Below are 18307 nucleotides of genomic sequence, written 5' to 3'. Positions count from 1 at the left end.
ACTACATCCTGAGACAGGCAAGAAGCAGATGTGAAGTGCATGTTTTTCAAGCCAAATCTGAAAATGCAAACCTTGCTAACAGGAGACAGTCATCTAAGCTTATAAAAAATGTGATCTTCACTTTCCAATCTCTTGGAGTTCTTTTGGAAATGGGATCCTAAATTTTCAAATATAGATTACCTACATATATCAAAAGCTTCACAGCCCGTGTCCTTTGAATGTGATGCAAACAAAAATACAGATTTTTACATTTTAAAACTTATTTTCTTAGATCTAACAAATGGATATTGGTTCTTTACATGTATCTCATCAGATTTCCTTTTAGCAATTTTGTAATGATTTAACTTCAAAAACTGTTACATTGAAAAGCTGCAGAATTTTCTATTGCTTCTTAGTAATGAGGTGATAATTTTCTACCATGACTATTCAATGATCTGCCACAGATACAATGCAGACAAAAAAAAAAAAAAATCAACTTAAAAACAGTAATAAAAACCTGCCCCTGCCATTTGCAAACTTAGAAAACGTTCTCTTTTATACCAGCTAGCATTAAATCTACATTTGCCTCAACTATTACACAAAAAACCCCACAGCTACCTACAGCTCAGTTTTCCTGTTTGCTTTTTATAATCCCAGAAACATTGTAAAGAGGACAGTCACAATAATACTGTAGCCATTTTATTTAAAGTAGTGTTCTGAAAGTCTAAATAGCAAGATTGTTCTTAGATGAACTGTATTTGTAAACATCAGTATGAAAACAATTTGCCATTAACTTTCAAGCCTCTGAGTCGTTACACCTTCCATTTATTTTAAGGCAAGTTCAGTATGATCATTTCTGGCTTCCTGCAGAACCATGCCATTGGTTTTCATAGAATTTTTCTTTCATCAAGTACAATTAAGTTGCATAAGAGCAGCTTATGCTTTAACACGAACATCTGCTTTGGAAAGACCTCAGATGTAGGAAAAAAGATTCAGTATATTCTATATGTGAAAGAGGGTGTTACATGCATTTCAGTATATAAGACATGACTACTTGAAAGTGAATTTCTCAGAAAAAAACTTGATCGTGCATATTCAGGGTCTTCTGTTTAGTAAATGCTAAGAAGCAAGTGATGTTAAAAACTGGTATTGAAAATTTTCCAACAAAGGAGAATTAAATGTATTATCCCACTGAAATCAAGTGAATTTTTTGCACAATGTGATGCACTGAGTAATTGCCTTAGCAGCTGTCATTAGCATCTTTGGAAGTCACCAGGAAAGAAAAATTAAAAGTATTTTCAAATACAGTTCAATTAACATGAGTTTTTCTTATCCTACAAGCTTTCAAAATGCTACAGTAAATAAAATGGAAACACATTTTTCTCTGAAAGTTAATTGCTCTGTATGCACTGTACAGTTTTACAAGTACTTGTTCTACTACTCCATGTTTCTCAAATCAAGACTCCTCCTGGTCACCCTAATTATTAATGTCTCTACCAAACAAAAATTGTACTGTCTTAAAATTCCATCAAAAATACTAGTGCACTTGAGTATCTGCTGGCGAATTTATCCACTACAACTAGTTTCACTATGACTTCCCCCCCACACGCAAAAAAAAAAGGAAAAAGGGACTTTGTGACAATTAAAAGTGTAGTAAAAAAGATGACAGTTTTAAGTGCATTATTTTTAAATGCCATTTAGCTTAAGTTGGCCAACAAAAAAGAAGTTTTTCAGTTATAATAAAACCACATTTATTGGAGCCGATCGTACCAATGTCTGGTCAAAAACTGTATACTTTCCCAATCCATCCCATGATGTTTTCCTGGTCCCCCGCTGCCGCAGACAGTTCAGCTGGTGTTGCTCACCAAGGCCAATGTCAAAGAGAATTTGGTAGTCTTTTGTGCTTATTTACTTTTAAAACAGTGTTGTGTTCCTATGTTTGGGAAAAGGTTTTAGCTTAACTGAGCAAGAGTGTACCTAGAGTAGTGTGAAGGGAAGAGCACTGATTGGCACCCGAATGTAAATAATATCCTTGTAATAGAGAACTACCTTTTTGAGCAACAAAAATAACTGTTCCACATTAAAAAAAAAAAAAAAAAAACAAAACAAAACAAACAAACAAGCAAAAAAAAAACCACACACACACAAAAACACCCCCTACCCCCACAAAAAAAATCAAAAGAATAATAAGAATAGCTTAAAAAAACACAAGCAACCCCACAGCACTACACTAGGGACAGCGGCATCCCAGCTGTGATGTACTCGGAGGTTTACATCAGGACTCAAACAGTGTCTAAGATGAGCAACTTCACCCTGGCATTCACCAGGTGACTTCATTATGCTGAAACTAGTGCTCAAGTTCAATGGAAAAGATAATTACTTAAACCTATCCTCAGTAAAAAGAGTTATTAAGATAAGAAAGGATAAGAAGACTGTAAAACACACATTTCTCTCAAGCGTCATGAAAGAACCATTGCTCAGTCAAGCCATTACCTTTTCCTCAACATCACCATTTTTCTTTAAAATTCCGAAGTGGAAATTTTCTATATTTAGATCAGTAATAATAAAGAAAAACATGTACCTTTCTGTTGGGATAACCACTTTGACTATGGCTTGCGACAGAGTCTGTATATGAAGTCACATCAGATAATAAACATAGAATATGTGAGTATTGTTAACAAGTAACAAGCAAAAATATACATATGCAATGAAAATACTACACATCTATCACAAGTTTTGCAGGCAATCACTGCTGTGAAGTTACAACTAAGCAATTACACAAAATGCAAATGGTTGGTCAGTGAACCATAAAGGTTCACTAATTGCAAAGTATCAGAACATTCCTGTCAGAATGTACACTGATGCACTGAATAGGTACTACACTGAATATAATTAAGAAAGAGCTTCTTAAATTTATGAAAAGATTGTAAACTATTTGACTTGGATCAAGTTGGTATTACTTTATTCCCAAGTCTTACAAAAATAGCCCTAATATTTAAGTGTTATTCAAAGAATCAACAAATTCTTACAAATGTAAATCAAGTTGGTTTGTGATTACAAGATACTTACCCTTTTAAACAGCTAATAATGCAGAAAAAAAGTTTGAAAACTGACTCCATATGTAGCATAAAATACTTACTTAATGTCCAGATTAATTAGCTTCTACACAAAATACATCAACTCCTCTAGTGTAAAAAAATAATGCTACCCAAATTCAAATGTAGTATTTTCTCTAAAGGAAACAATTTAGATACTGCAATATGGCAGCCAACAAAAGGGGGGGACGTAGGAGAAAAAAATCCAGGGAGCCTGGAGGGGGAAAATGATAGCCAGATTGAAAGCAGCACTAAAATCAATCAAGACCCGATATACTGTACCCTAAAATAAACATGAAACAGAGCTTCAGGAATCAGGCAGGTTCCCTTGGGCTACAGCAGGGAGCCAGGGAGTTTGTACACTAAGGGCTGCCAAAGTCAGCCTGAGCAATGCAAATATATGGAGCCATTGAAATACTGTCACAGATGTAGCATTTAACAATGCGATATGGCCCAGGGTACTGTAAGTTACCTTCTCAAAATCTTCCTTGTTTTTTGGTGGTGGTAACATTGGAGCATTAGGATTCTTCAATCTCTCTCTAGGCTGGGCATTAAAAGGCAGTCCTGACGGAGGAGGCGGGAGAGTGTGCTCCATCATAGAAGGTGGAATGTATATTGGATGTGGTGGTATAGGTACAGCTTTGCCCCAGCCCAGCTTCATTTCAAACGACATAATCATCTTGCCTGAAAAAGTGACACACAAAAAAAAAAACAAAAACAAAACCACCATTCTGTTATAAATTGGTTCTGCATCACTCAACGTTTCTCCATGCAAGCACAGCATTTAGGTTTGCCTGCCATCATTCACTTTTTGCTTACATTGTTGATTAGTGTATCACATCTATCAGACTACATGATGTGCAAATTAAAGTCTATTACAAGAAATATTTTATTCATCTTCCCCAATGTACATTTTCAGAAGACTACAACTACTTGAATTGCTGGGGGGAAAAGATATAAAACTTTTGATATACTGCACATCAGAATTAACAGAGTAATTTTTAAATGACATTATTTCTGCACGTCAATTCTTCTAAATGTTTTGTTCATAATAACAGATTTCAAATTATGCTATTCAAACAGAATGTAATAACCAACTAGACTTCTACATATTGTAAGCCTACTTACTAACAGTTCTTAGTAAAGGACCATTTTGAGTAAGTGATGCAAGGGTAACCTTTCATTTTCTATTATTTTCATCAAGGATGCTGATTTTTGATTTTCAGGCTGAACTTGAAGGACATAGCTTGCTTCTTCATGTAAGATTTTTTTTTTTTTTCAAATTAAAGATAGACAAGATAGCCCACATGCAAAATTACATGCCTGGTGTAGTACAGTTACCTCTTCAGTATTGGGAATTTAGCCATCATTGAAAATAATATATTTATAACCAATTATTGATTATATACTGTGCACTAGTTAAAATTTACCCACAAAAAAATGTTGCTGGTAAACTACTGCAAGTAATAGTTTCCTTCTTAAAATAGTCTGTTTAAAGAAAAGATATTATCAAACATTACGTCTTGCTCACATTTTCAAAACAGTCAGAAATTTCACATCTTTACCCACAGCAAAAGCCAGCACTGCTCCCCGCCCTGGTGTAGCTGTAGTTTGATGACACCCAGCTGCCAGTAAAACAGTGCAAACCAAAATCACTGCCAGCGTGGTGTCTGCTGGAGTTACAGCACATCTACCACTAGCCTGATAAAACAACTTAAAGATATTCTTACAATTATTCTTCAATATTCCTACAAAGATAATTACAATTCCAAACGGAGAAACCTGTTTACCATTTAAATTCTTTAATGCTCTTTCAGCATCTCTCCTGTTCATAAAGGCAACAAAGCCACAATTTCTTTCTCTTGCTCTTTCTTCATCCGTTCTTGGCCACATGATTTTAACACTTGCTAATGGTCCAAAGCGTCCAAATTCTTGACATAACATCTCTTCATTCATCTACACAAAAAAGGGTAAAAATTAGCATCTTGCTACTGTATTTATAAGATACTAATTCATACTATTGTCCAAATATCGAGATTATAATTTTTTTACTTTCTTGAAAAACAACACTTTGCTGATACCTCCCCCAATGCAATCAACTGCAAAAATATTGGTTTTTTGTAATTGCATTTTAAACTGAGCATGCTCAAGTTTTTGACATATGATCCCCCTTGCACAGAGCTATCCATGGAAAAATAATTTTAACTGAGCATTTTTCCTTCTAGTAATTGATAGTCTAAACCTTAACTTTTGCAGCATCATGTACAGAGCATTTATTCAAATGAACACAGTCACCAGATGTACCTAGTATATGTGTTTAAACATGTGTGTATGGTTTACAATAAAAAGGGGGGGGAGGGTGATGCAGAAATTGCCACTGAAAAACAATTCAGATGGACTCAAACACATGAACACTGCACTTCACTCCTCAGCTCCAAACTTACTTGAGGATTGATGTTTCCAAGATACAAATTTGTTGTGCTTGGATCCCCAACATCATGTGACCCTGGGGCATAATCATCCAGAACTACAAAGATGGAGGAAGAAAAAAAGCAACAAGAAAAAAGAAGTCATAATACTTGCTACACATTTAAGTGACAATATTATATTGCATGAGAAAAGAATCTATATTACCACCAGATGATCTGTTTCTTCTTGAAGGCGCATCCACTGAATAAATAGAAGAAAAAAAATATGTATAGTCTAGTCTGCAAATTTTGGAACCCAAACAAACATTAAAAAAAAGCATCTACTCACTCGAACGACGCTGGCCATCTGAATCTGACTGGGGTGGTTCAAAACGACTCAATCTACCTTTTGTTTTATGTCTTTCATCACGTTCCTCTTGTATCCTGTAAAACAAGTTTAACGTAAGTAACAACTTAATACTGTTTTGAGGTTTTTATTCTAAAATTTTCAATTGACATTAGAAATATAAGAATTTGAATATTAAACAATCGACTTGTTAAAAATTTCAAATTGCCAGTATGTTCAAGTTTCTGTTTAATCAACTGGAATATAGCTCCCACCATTACTCTAGCTGCATGCTTCCTCATTCATACTGTGAGGGTGTTTGAATCTCAAACAGAACTGACTTAGTTTGAGATGCAGTTTACAGGACCAGAAATCAGACCTCTGCTCTGAAAAAGTGACCCAAATTCCACATCCAGCTGCTGGAGACCCAACTGACTGTTCAGATGACTCTCCAAGACACACACAACTCCTTAGCGTCTACTTCTCCTACCTTTTCTAAGCCTTATTCACATGGGTTGTCACCTTGTAAGGTGACACACACCCCCATATGACCATTTCCAGAACATACAGGACCTCACCTTGGTTTGTACCGCTGAGGATAGTACTCATACAAGTAATTATGCGGTTCTTTGTAGTTTGGCCTTAAATCCCGGTACAAAGATATCATGTGCCAAGACTATATGGCTGTCAATTCAATTCATTTACATCAACACCAAACACCTGAACATCCTCATCCACTACAGTATCTACTTGTCTTGCTGTATCTTCACTAACTTTAACAATGTATGAGACCATGTTAACAAGTATTATCATTTACAGACTCACACTTGCTAATTTATAACAGAATTGCATCCCAAGTTCCACTTTTAAGTAACATACTGACAGCAGCTGTCAGAGAAACAACCCTAGGTTTCCATTTTTTATCCTGGTAGATTGCTGGTTGATTCAACCACCAAAGCTTCTAGTCACACCAAAGTGATCAAAAAACCAGCTTAGGTAGCTTTGGAAACATCCTCAGTCACCCACTTAGTGGGGTCTCTCAAATACTTGAGTAATTGAGCTCAAATACTTGAGCTATTTGCTCTAGGTATTCTTCTGCTTAGGGACGCAGTACCGAACCATTTCAGAGGTCACAATCAAATATCTCTGACGTGCAAAGAAATCCATTCATTTCAACAGAAAAAGATTTAAGCAAGCACACTGGTCTTATCTGGTTTGTTTTTAAATAATTTTATAGACTCTGGTGGTACATTTCAAAACAGAAGCTCTTTTCAGCAATAGTGGTAAACACATCCTATCACCAATCAGCATAAGAAATGGCAGAAGTATCAGGAAACACCAGAGAAATTATTATTATAGATGGCAACTGATTATCCAGACAAATCACACATACCTGTAACAAGCATCTACCAGCATGGGTTCATACTATGTTTAATTATCATTGTCACAGTTAATTAAGCCATACCACTCCACAAACATCCGTGGAGAAAAAACAAGGGAAAAAAAAAACACAAAAACCACACAGACAGAGGAAACAAAACACCACCCTACTTTGGAAAACAGTTTAGCAACAATGTCCTAATTATTGCCTGCAAATACAAGTTTAAAAACCTTGCATCTTCTTTATTTATAGTAAACTTACTGCTTTAATTCTTCTTTAAAAAGTTCCAAATTGCTCTTTTTCTTTTCCTTCTCTCCTTTCTTCAAAGGCTAAAATTAAAGATATATCATGCAATATTTCAGTAGATAAAATGAAACAAAAATAAAAATGATACATATATCACAAAATTGTAGATAATTTCCATGCATATTTTACCCACAGCTTTCAAACCAATGAACTACAGGAGAAAAAAAAGAAATTAAAAAAAACAGACTTGAAAACATTAAGACTGAGTGCTATCAAACACAAAGCTAGAAAATATACAATTAAAAATTGCTTAAACTTAACTTTGTTACTTCTCATTACAATGCATGTGTGATCAAACACTCTCCACAACACACAAACTTAAAATATCTGTGATGTATTTTCTCAGTTGGTTCCACTTAGAAGCTGACTACACCCCTAGCAAACCCCCATGCTCTAATTAAACTGATATGTGTGTACATATATATGTAAAGTATTTTACATATATATATTGAATAGTTTTATCCACAGACAAACATTCTATGTGAAAAGAATTTCCTTCTCTTGCTTCCTTCAGGATACAAATACAGGCCTGAAGAAACAGTTACTCTAAATAGTTCAAGGTCCTCAGAAAAAAACTCTTGAATGACAAAAATATGGATAATGTACTACTACTTTTTTTTTTTTTACTGTAATATATGCACCTTAACTAACTCATGTGAACTCTTAAGTTCAACACATTGCTTTTATATAACCAAATTTAAATGAAAACGTTTCCAATAGGCAGACATACAAAATATTTGTGTTACACACTACAGCTTTGGAAAAACTGGACTTCCTACTCACCCCAGGCAAAGTTGTTTGTTTGTTTTTGTTTTTGGGGATGGTCTGCCAAATAAATAAAATCATTTTTACCTCATTATCTTCAATCACCATTGGACAGGGCAAGTGAGTAAACTGATTGCATTACTTGATAAGTATTTCTGACAAATTTGAAAAGCAGTAATATTCTTACAGTACAAATACTTGCACATGACAGAACAGAGCTCAGCATAACAAAAAATGCTACAATTCACTTCTGTAACTGTAGAGCTTTACATACAATGAAAATGAAAACTGCCATCCAGTAATACCCCACTGGTCTAAATTAGAGTTTTCTTTAAAGCTGGAGGGAGGCTAGCATGGGATTACCCACAATTACCACATTATATCTTGTTTCCCACCCTAACAGGCAGTATCACATGTTTCACTTAAGCTTAAAAATTGTAGTAAGCTCTATTAAAAGGTTTTTTTAAAAGACAACCAAGACATTAATTACTCATTACATGTTTATAGTAGTAACAGTAATCATATGTAACTATCACTTGACTTGAAGACTAAGGTTGTTCATAATATTGCCATCACTTTTTAAGATGAAATCTCAGTTTAAGAACAACCAAAAATTATTAAACCATGCAGAAGTTCAAATAAATTAAATAAAAACAAGGTATTCAGCTTCAAAAATGTGTAAGTCCTGCAACTTATTTAGTATAACTCAAAGAGCTAAATAAAGGACTTCGCAAACATCACCACAAAAGAAAAAATAAAAAAATTAAAAAAACAAGTAAAACTTGGTTCAATGCAAAGGTCAATTTTTTTAAAAAAAGTTATAAAAACGTAAAAAAAAGATGGCAGCAAGAACAATTGCTTCTAAAACTTCACAAATTCTCAGGATCAGAGATACTGTTACTTTGCAACAATCACTAAATCTGTATCCATAAGAAGTCTGTCTCAATTAGCAGGAACATAGTAAAAATGTGGAAAAGCCAGATCCAAGTGCAGTACATGATGCTCTGGTATCTCATGCTGGATACAGGGCTACTGAACCTCTGCATTTCACCATCTTGTTATTTGCTAGGGGATTAAGCAAATCAAAATTTCCACCTTCGTTTACTGTGTGATAAATGCAGATAAAACTACTCTGCAAGATCACACAGACCTTTTTCTAAGCACTTCCTAAGTATGGGGTTAATATTCAAGTAAGAAACTTACAGGCTTTTTGGTTTCTATCATTAAGAGGGATGGAGGCTTCTCATTAGATGGTTGGCTTGGTTGATTTTTTTGATCTGAAAATCGCGATGAAGGCTTATAGATTTTACCCCGTTTTTCATCTGTTTCATGCTCCTCTGAAATTAAAGGCAAATTAAAAAACAAATTATTTTAACTAATGCCACACAATACTGTTCATTAGAAAGAATGCTGCTGTTCTTTGGTCTTGTTCATTCAACTCAATATGTTATTTCATTTTTAAAAAGTGACAATACAAATGTTCCATAATTTAACATCTTTGAATATGAAGAAAAATAAAAAATATTACGTATTTTGAAACAAAGCATTTTTCCTCTGAAATTTAAAAGACAAATCATGCCACTAAGTACTAAGTCAAATCATAAAAGTAGATTTTAGCACCAAGTTTCTTTTGCTGCTTCTAATACAACATATTAATTTTAAAATGTAATTAAAAGCCAATCCTAATCTTTACTGAAAGCCAAATGACCCACCGCCACTCCCAAAAAAAGGTTAGCTATACCTTTAGATGCATTAACGATTCCTCCTCTTACAAATGTTTTCACTTTATTACCATCACCTCCTTCAAAGGCAGCAAGGAATTCTTCATAAATTTCTGCAGCAGCCTTCTCATCCTCCTACATAGCAAATGTTATTCTATTTACTATCATTACAGAGCAACCTTCACTAGACAACTATTCTTAAATTAGCTATGTGACATTCCTTTTCTAGAGTTCATGCTACAAACTGCATCAAATAAGTTTCAGCTTTAGACAGAAGAATTCAGATTTCCAAGAAATGTGGGAAGAACGCAGCTTGTAATATGTAAAACAAACAAGGCCTGTATGCTCAAATATGATTGTTCATTCACATTCAAAAGATGTCTAATAGGAAAGATAATATGAAAGACCAGTACTGTGAAACTGGAGCTTTGTTGACCTAAGCATCAAAGAACAGCACGTATGACATCTTACCTGTTACGATCAACCCATGTGACTGAAGGGAATTAACAACAGGATCACCTTTATGCATCTCTCAGAGAAGAAAAGTTAATTCAATGAGGGACTGAGGCACTAAATTTACCACTACCATGTTTCTTTGGGCTAGTATTTCTTCCCAACAACTTAGCAAGAGATATCCCACTGAAACAGAGTTGTGTGTGTTAAAGTTCAAAGGCCAAAAATGTTCAAACTTCTACCTGCAAACTATAAGCTACATATTTCCTAAAATTGGGATGCTCTTGAGTATCCTAAAATTCAATATCAATTTTAATTCCAAGAGAAGCCATTAAACAAAAATACATTCTACAGAATAATAAGGATGCATACGGAAAGAATTTCAAAGATAATAGACACTTTAATTATTGAAATCCAATGATATAAAGCAAACAACAGAAAATAAGGTGGTGGTTGTCTTTATTTTGAGCAATACAACCAATGGACTGCCATAATTCAGTATTTCAGGATGCCCGAGAACTTGATTTCTCACACAGAAGAGAGAAAGAAGCAATCCTCTCTCTATCTTAATGCCATGGGTGCCAAGAACAAATTAAACATGTAAAATACAACTCACTTTCATTCTTAGACAGTTACAATTATCAAAATAATGCAATTTCGTGATAAAGCGCATTGTAATCTAAAAGCAAACTTATTTCAGTTCTACATACAAGATAGAATTTTAATTATATACCTTCTTTTTTAATTCTTCTTGTTCCTTTTTGCTCAGAGTCCGTTTGGCAGCACTCATTTTGCCAATACTGAATGCTTTAAGCTTGCTTTCCATTAGAGGCTGCAAAAGGAGTAAGAAAACAAACATTAGACTTCTTACAAAACAACTAAAATATTGTTACTCTTTACCTTGGTCTACACCAGAAACTGTCTGCCTCAAGTGACTTAACCAGGGCCTGCATGAACGAGCAAGGAGCTCCTGGACAAATTCAAACACAACAAGGAAGCCTGCAGAGGGTGGGAACATGGACAGGTCACCTGGGAGGAATACAGAGAAATTGTCCAAGCAGGCAAGGATAAGGTTAGGAAAGCTAAAGCTCTGATAAAATTAAATGTGGCCATGGACACCAAGGGCAAGAAGAAAAGCTTCTAGAGGTATGGTGGTGATAAAAGGAAAATCAGGGAAACAGTTGGCCCCCTCCAGAAAGAAACAGCAGACGGGGTTACCCAGGATATGGAGAAGGCTGAGGTACTCAATGACTTCTGTGCCTCAGTCTTCACTGGCAAGTGTTTTCCCCAAACCACCCAAGTTGCAGAAGGCAAAAGCAGGGACTGAGAAAATGGAGAACCACCCACTGTAGGAGATCAGGTTTGAGACCACCTAAAGAACATGAAGGTGCACAAGTCTAGGGGACCTGAGGAGATGCATCCACAGATCCTGAGAAACCTGGCAGATGAAGCTGCTAAGCCATTGTCCATCATATTTGAGAAGCAATGGCAGTCCGGTGAAGTTTCTGCTGATGGGAAAAGGGGAAACACAACCCCCAGTTTTGAAAAGCAAAATAAGGGAGCCCCGGGGAACGACAGGTCAGTCAGTCTCACCCCTGTACCCAGCAGGATCATGGAGCAGATCCTCCTGGAAACTACACTAAGGCACGTTGAAAAGAAGGAGGTGACTGGTGACAGCCAACATGGCTTCATTAAGGGCAAATCACGCCTGACAAATTTGGGGGCATCCTACAATGGGCTTACAGCATTGGTGTATAAGGTAAGAGCAGCTAATGTCATCTACCTGGACTTTTGAAAAGCATTTAACACTGTCCCATAAAACATCTTTGTCTCTAAATTGGACCACTCAGTGGACAAGGAACTGGCTGGATGGTCCCAGTCAATGAGCTGTGGTCAACAGCTCAATGTCCAAGCAGAGACCAGTGATGAGTGCTGTTCCTCAGGGGTCAGTAATGGGACTGCTGTTGTTTTACATCTTTGTTGGACAGTTAGATTGAGCTCACCCTCAGCAAGTTTGCTGACAACACCAAGCTGTATGGTATGGTCAACACAATGGAGGGATGGTGGATGCCATCCAGAGGAACACCGACAGCCTGGAGAGGTGGGCCTGGGCAAACCTCATGAAGTTCAACAAGGCTAAGTGCAAGGTCCTACACCTGGGCTGGGACAATCTCAAGTACAAATACAGGTTGGGTAGAGAATGGAGCAGCCCTGAGGAGAACACATTCCTGTGCGACCTCACCTAGGCATTCCTGCTCCAGCAGGGGGATTGGACTGGATGATCTTTTGGGGTCCCTTCCAGTCCCAAACATACTGTGATACTGTGATACTGTGAGAAGGACTTGGGGACGTTGGTTGGAAAGAAGTTCAACATGACCCAGCAATATGCGCTTGCAGCCCAGAAAGCCAATCATATCCCAGGTTGCATAGAACGAAGCGTGGCCAAGGGAGGTGATTCTGCCCCTCTGCTCTGGTGAAACCCCACCTGGAGTGCTGCATCCAGCTCTGGGGCCCCTAACACAAGAGGGACATGGACCTGCTGGAATGAGTCCAAAGGAGGCCACAAACATGATCTGGAGTACCTCTCCTCTGAAGACAGGCTAAGAGAGTTGAGGCTGTTCAGCCTGGAGAAGAGAAGGTTCCAGGGAGACCTAATAGCAGCCTACTGTACCTACAGGGGACTTACATGTAAGCTGAGAGCGGGGTGGGAGGGGGAAGGGGTGCGGGGAGGGGCACTTAGTGATAGGGCATGTAGTGATAGGACGAGTGGTAATGGCTGTAAACTGAAAGAGGGGAAATTTAGATTAGATACAGGGAATAAATCCTTCACGCTGAGGGTGGTGAGGCACTGGAACAGGTTGCCCGGAGAAGCTGTAGGTGCCCCATCCCTGGAAGTGTCCAAGGTCAGGTTGGATGGGGCTTTGAGCAACCTGGTCTAGTGGAAGATGTCCCTGCCTGGGGCAGGGGAGTTGGAACTAGATGATCTTTAAGGTCCCTTCCAACCAAATGATTCTGTGATTCTACTTCTCTCTGAACTTACCATTATCTAATAGAACCAAAAAAATTAAATCCATGGGTTTTTTTAAAACAAATCATCCTTGGTTTAATGAGAAAGCTTTTAATAAATTATTCAAACACAGCTGAAATCTGAAGGGTACTTGTTCTAAGAGCCTGGAGATCTTACTACTACACAACACACACTTTCTAAACCTTTGGAAATAGATGCTTTGCACTACAGTTCCTTTTTGATCACTGCAATTTCCAGAAGAAAAAAAAAAATGTTCTAAAAGCTCTTTTGACCATTTTGGCCCAAAGAATGTCCGTGCACGGTTGAACAGCTGTAACTGAAGAACAAAATGGATGCTAAATTTCATATGTACTTCAAGGTTAAATGCAGTATTTTTCCTTGAGGAAGAAAATGTATTCTGGAGGTATAAATAAAATAAAAGATCTCACATTTAGCTCCTAGATTCTTTCTATTTTAGGCAATTTAACCTTCATTCCTCCCTTCTTCAAACCCTGATGAAGGAAGGACTCCACATAACAGTCATTTCTTGAGAATACAGAATTAGAATTCTTAAGATTCTATTTAGGTAGTTAACAGACAGTAAAACAGAGAGAAGACAGCAGGATGAAGACCACATTCAAAAGACATGGGCAATGGTAAGGAAAGCAAAGCAAAGACAAGAAACTTATCTGAGAACTCCTAGCTTAACACAGTAATTCATAAAGAATCAGAACAAGGAAAAAAAGCCCCCAAAGACCAAAACATAAGCTATAAGTCTTTATCTTCAAAATATTTTGGATGCTCTTACACAGGGCACAATGGTGCTTAAAACTATCGCTTTTGCAATAACAGTTCTTAAAAAAAAATTAAAATCCGCTCAATTTAGCAAAACATCAAGACAAATACGGTGAACAACTTAACTGTCCTATTATTAATAAAATTCAGATGCCAACCGCAAAAAGAGTTTCCTCTAGCAGTAATTTTCTTTGTAAAGGGTTTTATTTCTAGTATCAGCTTCATATTCAAAATTGTTTACACACAAAAAAGCACTGTGAAAAACAACTGCTTGAAATACCGTCAGTTTATAATCCTTGTTTAATATCACAAATAACCTCTTACATCTGTGCCATGCATATGACCAAAACAGCTCATATTTCTTTGAAAAATGTTCCCTACTTCATCATTAAAAGGAAAACTATCAGTTACAAATGAATACAGCACTGTCTGTGGAGTTATCTGGTTTATGGCACTATGTTTGTCAGCATCAGCTGCTGTGACAGGCTTATCAGGAGCTTTTCATGCATATGTGTGTTTTTTAAGTTAATAAAATCCAGTTTTTCCTGTTGTCTGAAAGACAGTTTATATTTCAGCATGACAAACAATATACAATCTTAGCAAAATGTGGACATATTGCTAAGACACAGCAATGCAGACAAAACAAATACCACACTCCTACCAAGGCTTAACATGTCATCAGGAAATAATATCTCACAGTAGCGTTACAGGATACCTGCAAGATCAGCCACATGAATATATGTATTCTAGTGACACAAGGGAAGCAGCTGTAAGATAACAAGACTTCTGGCACTAAGTTCTCCTCAGTTCAGGAAGGGTCTCAGAAAAAAAAAAAAAAAAACACAACACACACACAAAAAACACCTTTGAAGTGGCTGGAGCAATATAAAGTTAATAGAATTGAACTAATTTATGGCTGTCAGTTACATTCCAGTAGGCAATTATAAGATTTTTATTAACTACATGTATCTTCACAGAACTCCTAGCAACAGAGCTATACAAAACCTGAAAAGATGGAAAAGAATACAGTGAAAAGGGTAAAGCAAATGATAGTAGCAAAGAGAGAACTTTTAGCTGAGTAATGAAATGACTGTATGAAAGCAAACTCCCATTAAGCATAATGCTGCATTGACTATAAGAAGGCACAAAGTACTGAAGTCCCAGTTCCATGGACAACACAAAATATTCAAAAATTTAAGAGTAATTTTTCCAAATTGTAGCAAGTAAAGTAAATCAATAAAAGGACCTACTTATTTATTAAAAGCTTCTGCTCTCATAACTTGAATAATGTTATCTTACAAGCAATTTGACAGCTGCTAATGGACTTTTTCATATACAAAAATCAAATTGAAATCTTGAAGAAAATCCAAACCACAGAATGAATTGTCTGGTATTAACACTCTATTTGGTTCTTGCTGCCTGTTTTCATTTTAGCTCAGAATAGGTGGGCCATCAAGCAACGTACCAATCACATGACCACGTGAAGGTCTCCTCAGTGGGAGGTAAATAAAAACCAAAACAACTAAGTAATTATTTTACCTCTTGCTTTAAGTATATTCTATTTGAAACAAATACAAAGGATGAAATTAGGGCCACACTATCTAATTTTTTGAAAAGCCAGCTGCATACAAAAGGACACTTTAATATCCACTGACTCTTGTGATAAATCACCTTGTAGTTTCAACTATTTCTTAGTCTAAGAGACAAACATATACAGAGTCCTCACAGCTTCTTGCTGTTCAAGTATCTATTATGAATGCAATATCATGCAGTAGAGCTTCCTTACAGTTGTGGTTGTTCGAAAGATTCAAGGAAAATTTTTAAACATGAAAATCATTTACAAACACCTACAGATTAGATACCCAATGCATCAGAGTCTGCCTGCAGCAAGTAGTTTTCTTTAGAGAACAGGCGCATTTTGAGTTTGTGGGTTTGGCTGGATTTTTTGCTTGAGTTTTTCTTTTGTTGTTTTTCAATATTTTGGACTTACATGTGTATCAGCAGATCCAGTGGTGTGTACTGCATCTGATGCTCTGACCTGAAGAGCAAATGAAGAGGAGGTAAGGCACAGAAAAAAGAAACAGCCAAATAACCTCTCGTTTTTTTATTCTGTTCTTCAAATGTGATTTTCATTTCAACTTCAACATCCAAATACACAAGAACAAGAATACATGTAATGTATTTTAATGATACATCTGAACAGGGTCACAGCACAAACAATGTCAATATAAGGCAAACGAGGGATTAAGGATGGACTGTTCTTGCCACCACTAAAAACATCTGAATTCCACAGCTGGATTTTATAAACATGCCACTAACACCACTGCAAGCAAAAATTAAGTTTGTCACACTGAATCTGCAAGAATTGTCATTAAAAACTGTTAAGGATCACATAAAGTGCTTGATTATATTTGGCTCACTATAAATACATTTCCAAAACTGCTCTTACTATGTTTTGCATAGATAGAAGCTGGCCGCCACAAGAACACTAATTGAAGTCCAATTTGTATGTACTAACTAACATTATTACTTTAGGCTGTAACTGAACTTTAACACGTAAACCAACATATATAAAAATTTGCACAGGCTTTAAAAAAAAAAAAAACAAACCAAACAAAAAACAGGACTGAACACATTTTTAAATTATGTAATGCCCTAATTCCAGAAATCCTCACTGACATACCAGTTACTATTAAAGATACAACTATACGATGCACGATTCATATTTAAATCAAAATTTCATTCAAAATAAAACATTAGCATTAGCTGAAATCTGTCCATTAGTTACAGAACATCAGCATTTCTCCTTATTACAGGAATTTATAGTTTCCACCAGAAACAGTAATATAAGGTGCTCATCTTCAGTCTTCCAAAACAGACAAGCACCAAATGCTATTCTACAAGATAATTTACTAGACCTTGTTTTCATTTCACATCATGCTTTTTCATCAACTAAGATAGCAACATTTATCTTTGGACAAGTATGTTTCTATGTTTTGCAGTCAAATCAATTTGGAAAAAATGGTAGACAACACTTCAAGAACCAGAACTAAGTCCACAAAGGCAAAGAGAGACACAAAGATACAACCCTTAAAAGGGACAAGGAAAAGACTCCTAAGAATATATGTTTGGGGTTTTCTTAAGAAAGAGGGGAAAAAACAAACAGGGAAAAAAAATGTGTCTTACTTTCAAAGACCTCCCAAATCCACTTACCTGCAACACTATACAGCATTCACAAGGCACATCTTTGCATAGAAGTTAAAAGAAAGTTCAGTTCACGTGTACCAATAGCAATTCATTACAATACACGTGGAAGCAAATATCACAAGCATCTTTTACTAATACCGCTTCCTGCAAATTTGTCCTCTGTATCTGGTGCTGGATTTTTTGTGATTCACAGCTGCCTATGGCACTCAAATCTGTCACCTACAGTTTTACATACTGCAAAAATCTAGCCTAAGGAAAGTTGCCCTCCCCCACAGAATTTATGGATGTACAGCAAAACACCACACAGATAAAAGAAAGATACTGTGCAACAGCATTTCAGAGTTCAAAAACTACATTTTTCCTGCTGCCAGGTGCCACCCTGTGGCAACCAACATATCAGTTACAATTCCACCCTAAAAAAAAAAAAAGAAAAAAAAAAAGCCACCACAAAACAGACCTGCAGTTAAGAAGAAAAATCAAAAATCTCAAAGGCGGACTGATGTAACACCATCTGCCTTAGCATACCGACAGAGTCAAGACCAGCACTGCCTCGGGGAAGAAGGCTGTTTGGCAACAGCAGAATTAAATGACTGATTCTCAATTCTTCACATCTTTTTAATTTACAGAGGTTTGGAAAACGACACCTTCCAATAGGGATGGGTGCTGAAGCTGCTTACAGGGAGGACAACAAACAAGGCATCACACAGTGTAACAAACTGAACCAATGCTCAGTACAATGACACTTAAGACACAATATCCTGAGGAAGAACATAAAGTAACAAACATTGAACCTGTTTCTCCAGCAACAGAGCAAGTGATACTGTCTGGAAAGGCTTTCAAGGCA

At 36.4% G+C, this 18307-nt stretch overlaps 1 protein-coding gene across 2 annotated transcripts in view; it reads right to left on the bottom strand.

Moving 5' to 3' along the window:
* Nucleotides 1-18307, bottom strand: part of U2SURP (U2 snRNP associated SURP domain containing) — a 46466-nt gene that overhangs the window by 22736 nt on the left and 5423 nt on the right. The window contains exons 2-13 of one of the 2 annotated variants that reach the window (XM_065844117.2): nucleotides 16247-16294; nucleotides 11188-11286; nucleotides 10022-10136; nucleotides 9484-9617; nucleotides 8299-8340; nucleotides 7471-7538; nucleotides 5832-5926; nucleotides 5709-5744; nucleotides 5519-5601; nucleotides 4865-5030; nucleotides 3547-3758; nucleotides 2561-2604 (exon numbers count right to left, since the gene is read on the bottom strand). In XM_065844117.2, the coding sequence (XP_065700189.1) occupies nucleotides 2561-2604; nucleotides 3547-3758; nucleotides 4865-5030; nucleotides 5519-5601; nucleotides 5709-5744; nucleotides 5832-5926; nucleotides 7471-7538; nucleotides 8299-8340; nucleotides 9484-9617; nucleotides 10022-10136; nucleotides 11188-11286; nucleotides 16247-16294 (1142 nt within the window). Of the gene's footprint in view, nucleotides 1-2560; nucleotides 2605-3546; nucleotides 3759-4864; nucleotides 5031-5518; nucleotides 5602-5708; nucleotides 5745-5831; nucleotides 5927-7470; nucleotides 7539-8298; nucleotides 8341-9483; nucleotides 9618-10021; nucleotides 10137-11187; nucleotides 11287-16246; nucleotides 16295-18307 lie in introns of those variants that run through there. The other variant, XM_065844118.2, reaches the window with a different exon arrangement.

The sequence above is a fragment of the Patagioenas fasciata genome, chromosome 9 (assembly GCF_037038585.1).
Source record: "Patagioenas fasciata isolate bPatFas1 chromosome 9, bPatFas1.hap1, whole genome shotgun sequence".
Lineage (NCBI taxonomy): Eukaryota > Metazoa > Chordata > Aves > Columbiformes > Columbidae > Patagioenas > Patagioenas fasciata.
Note: the sequence above shows the minus strand (reverse complement) of the source record. Positions and strands in the feature narration are given on the sequence as shown.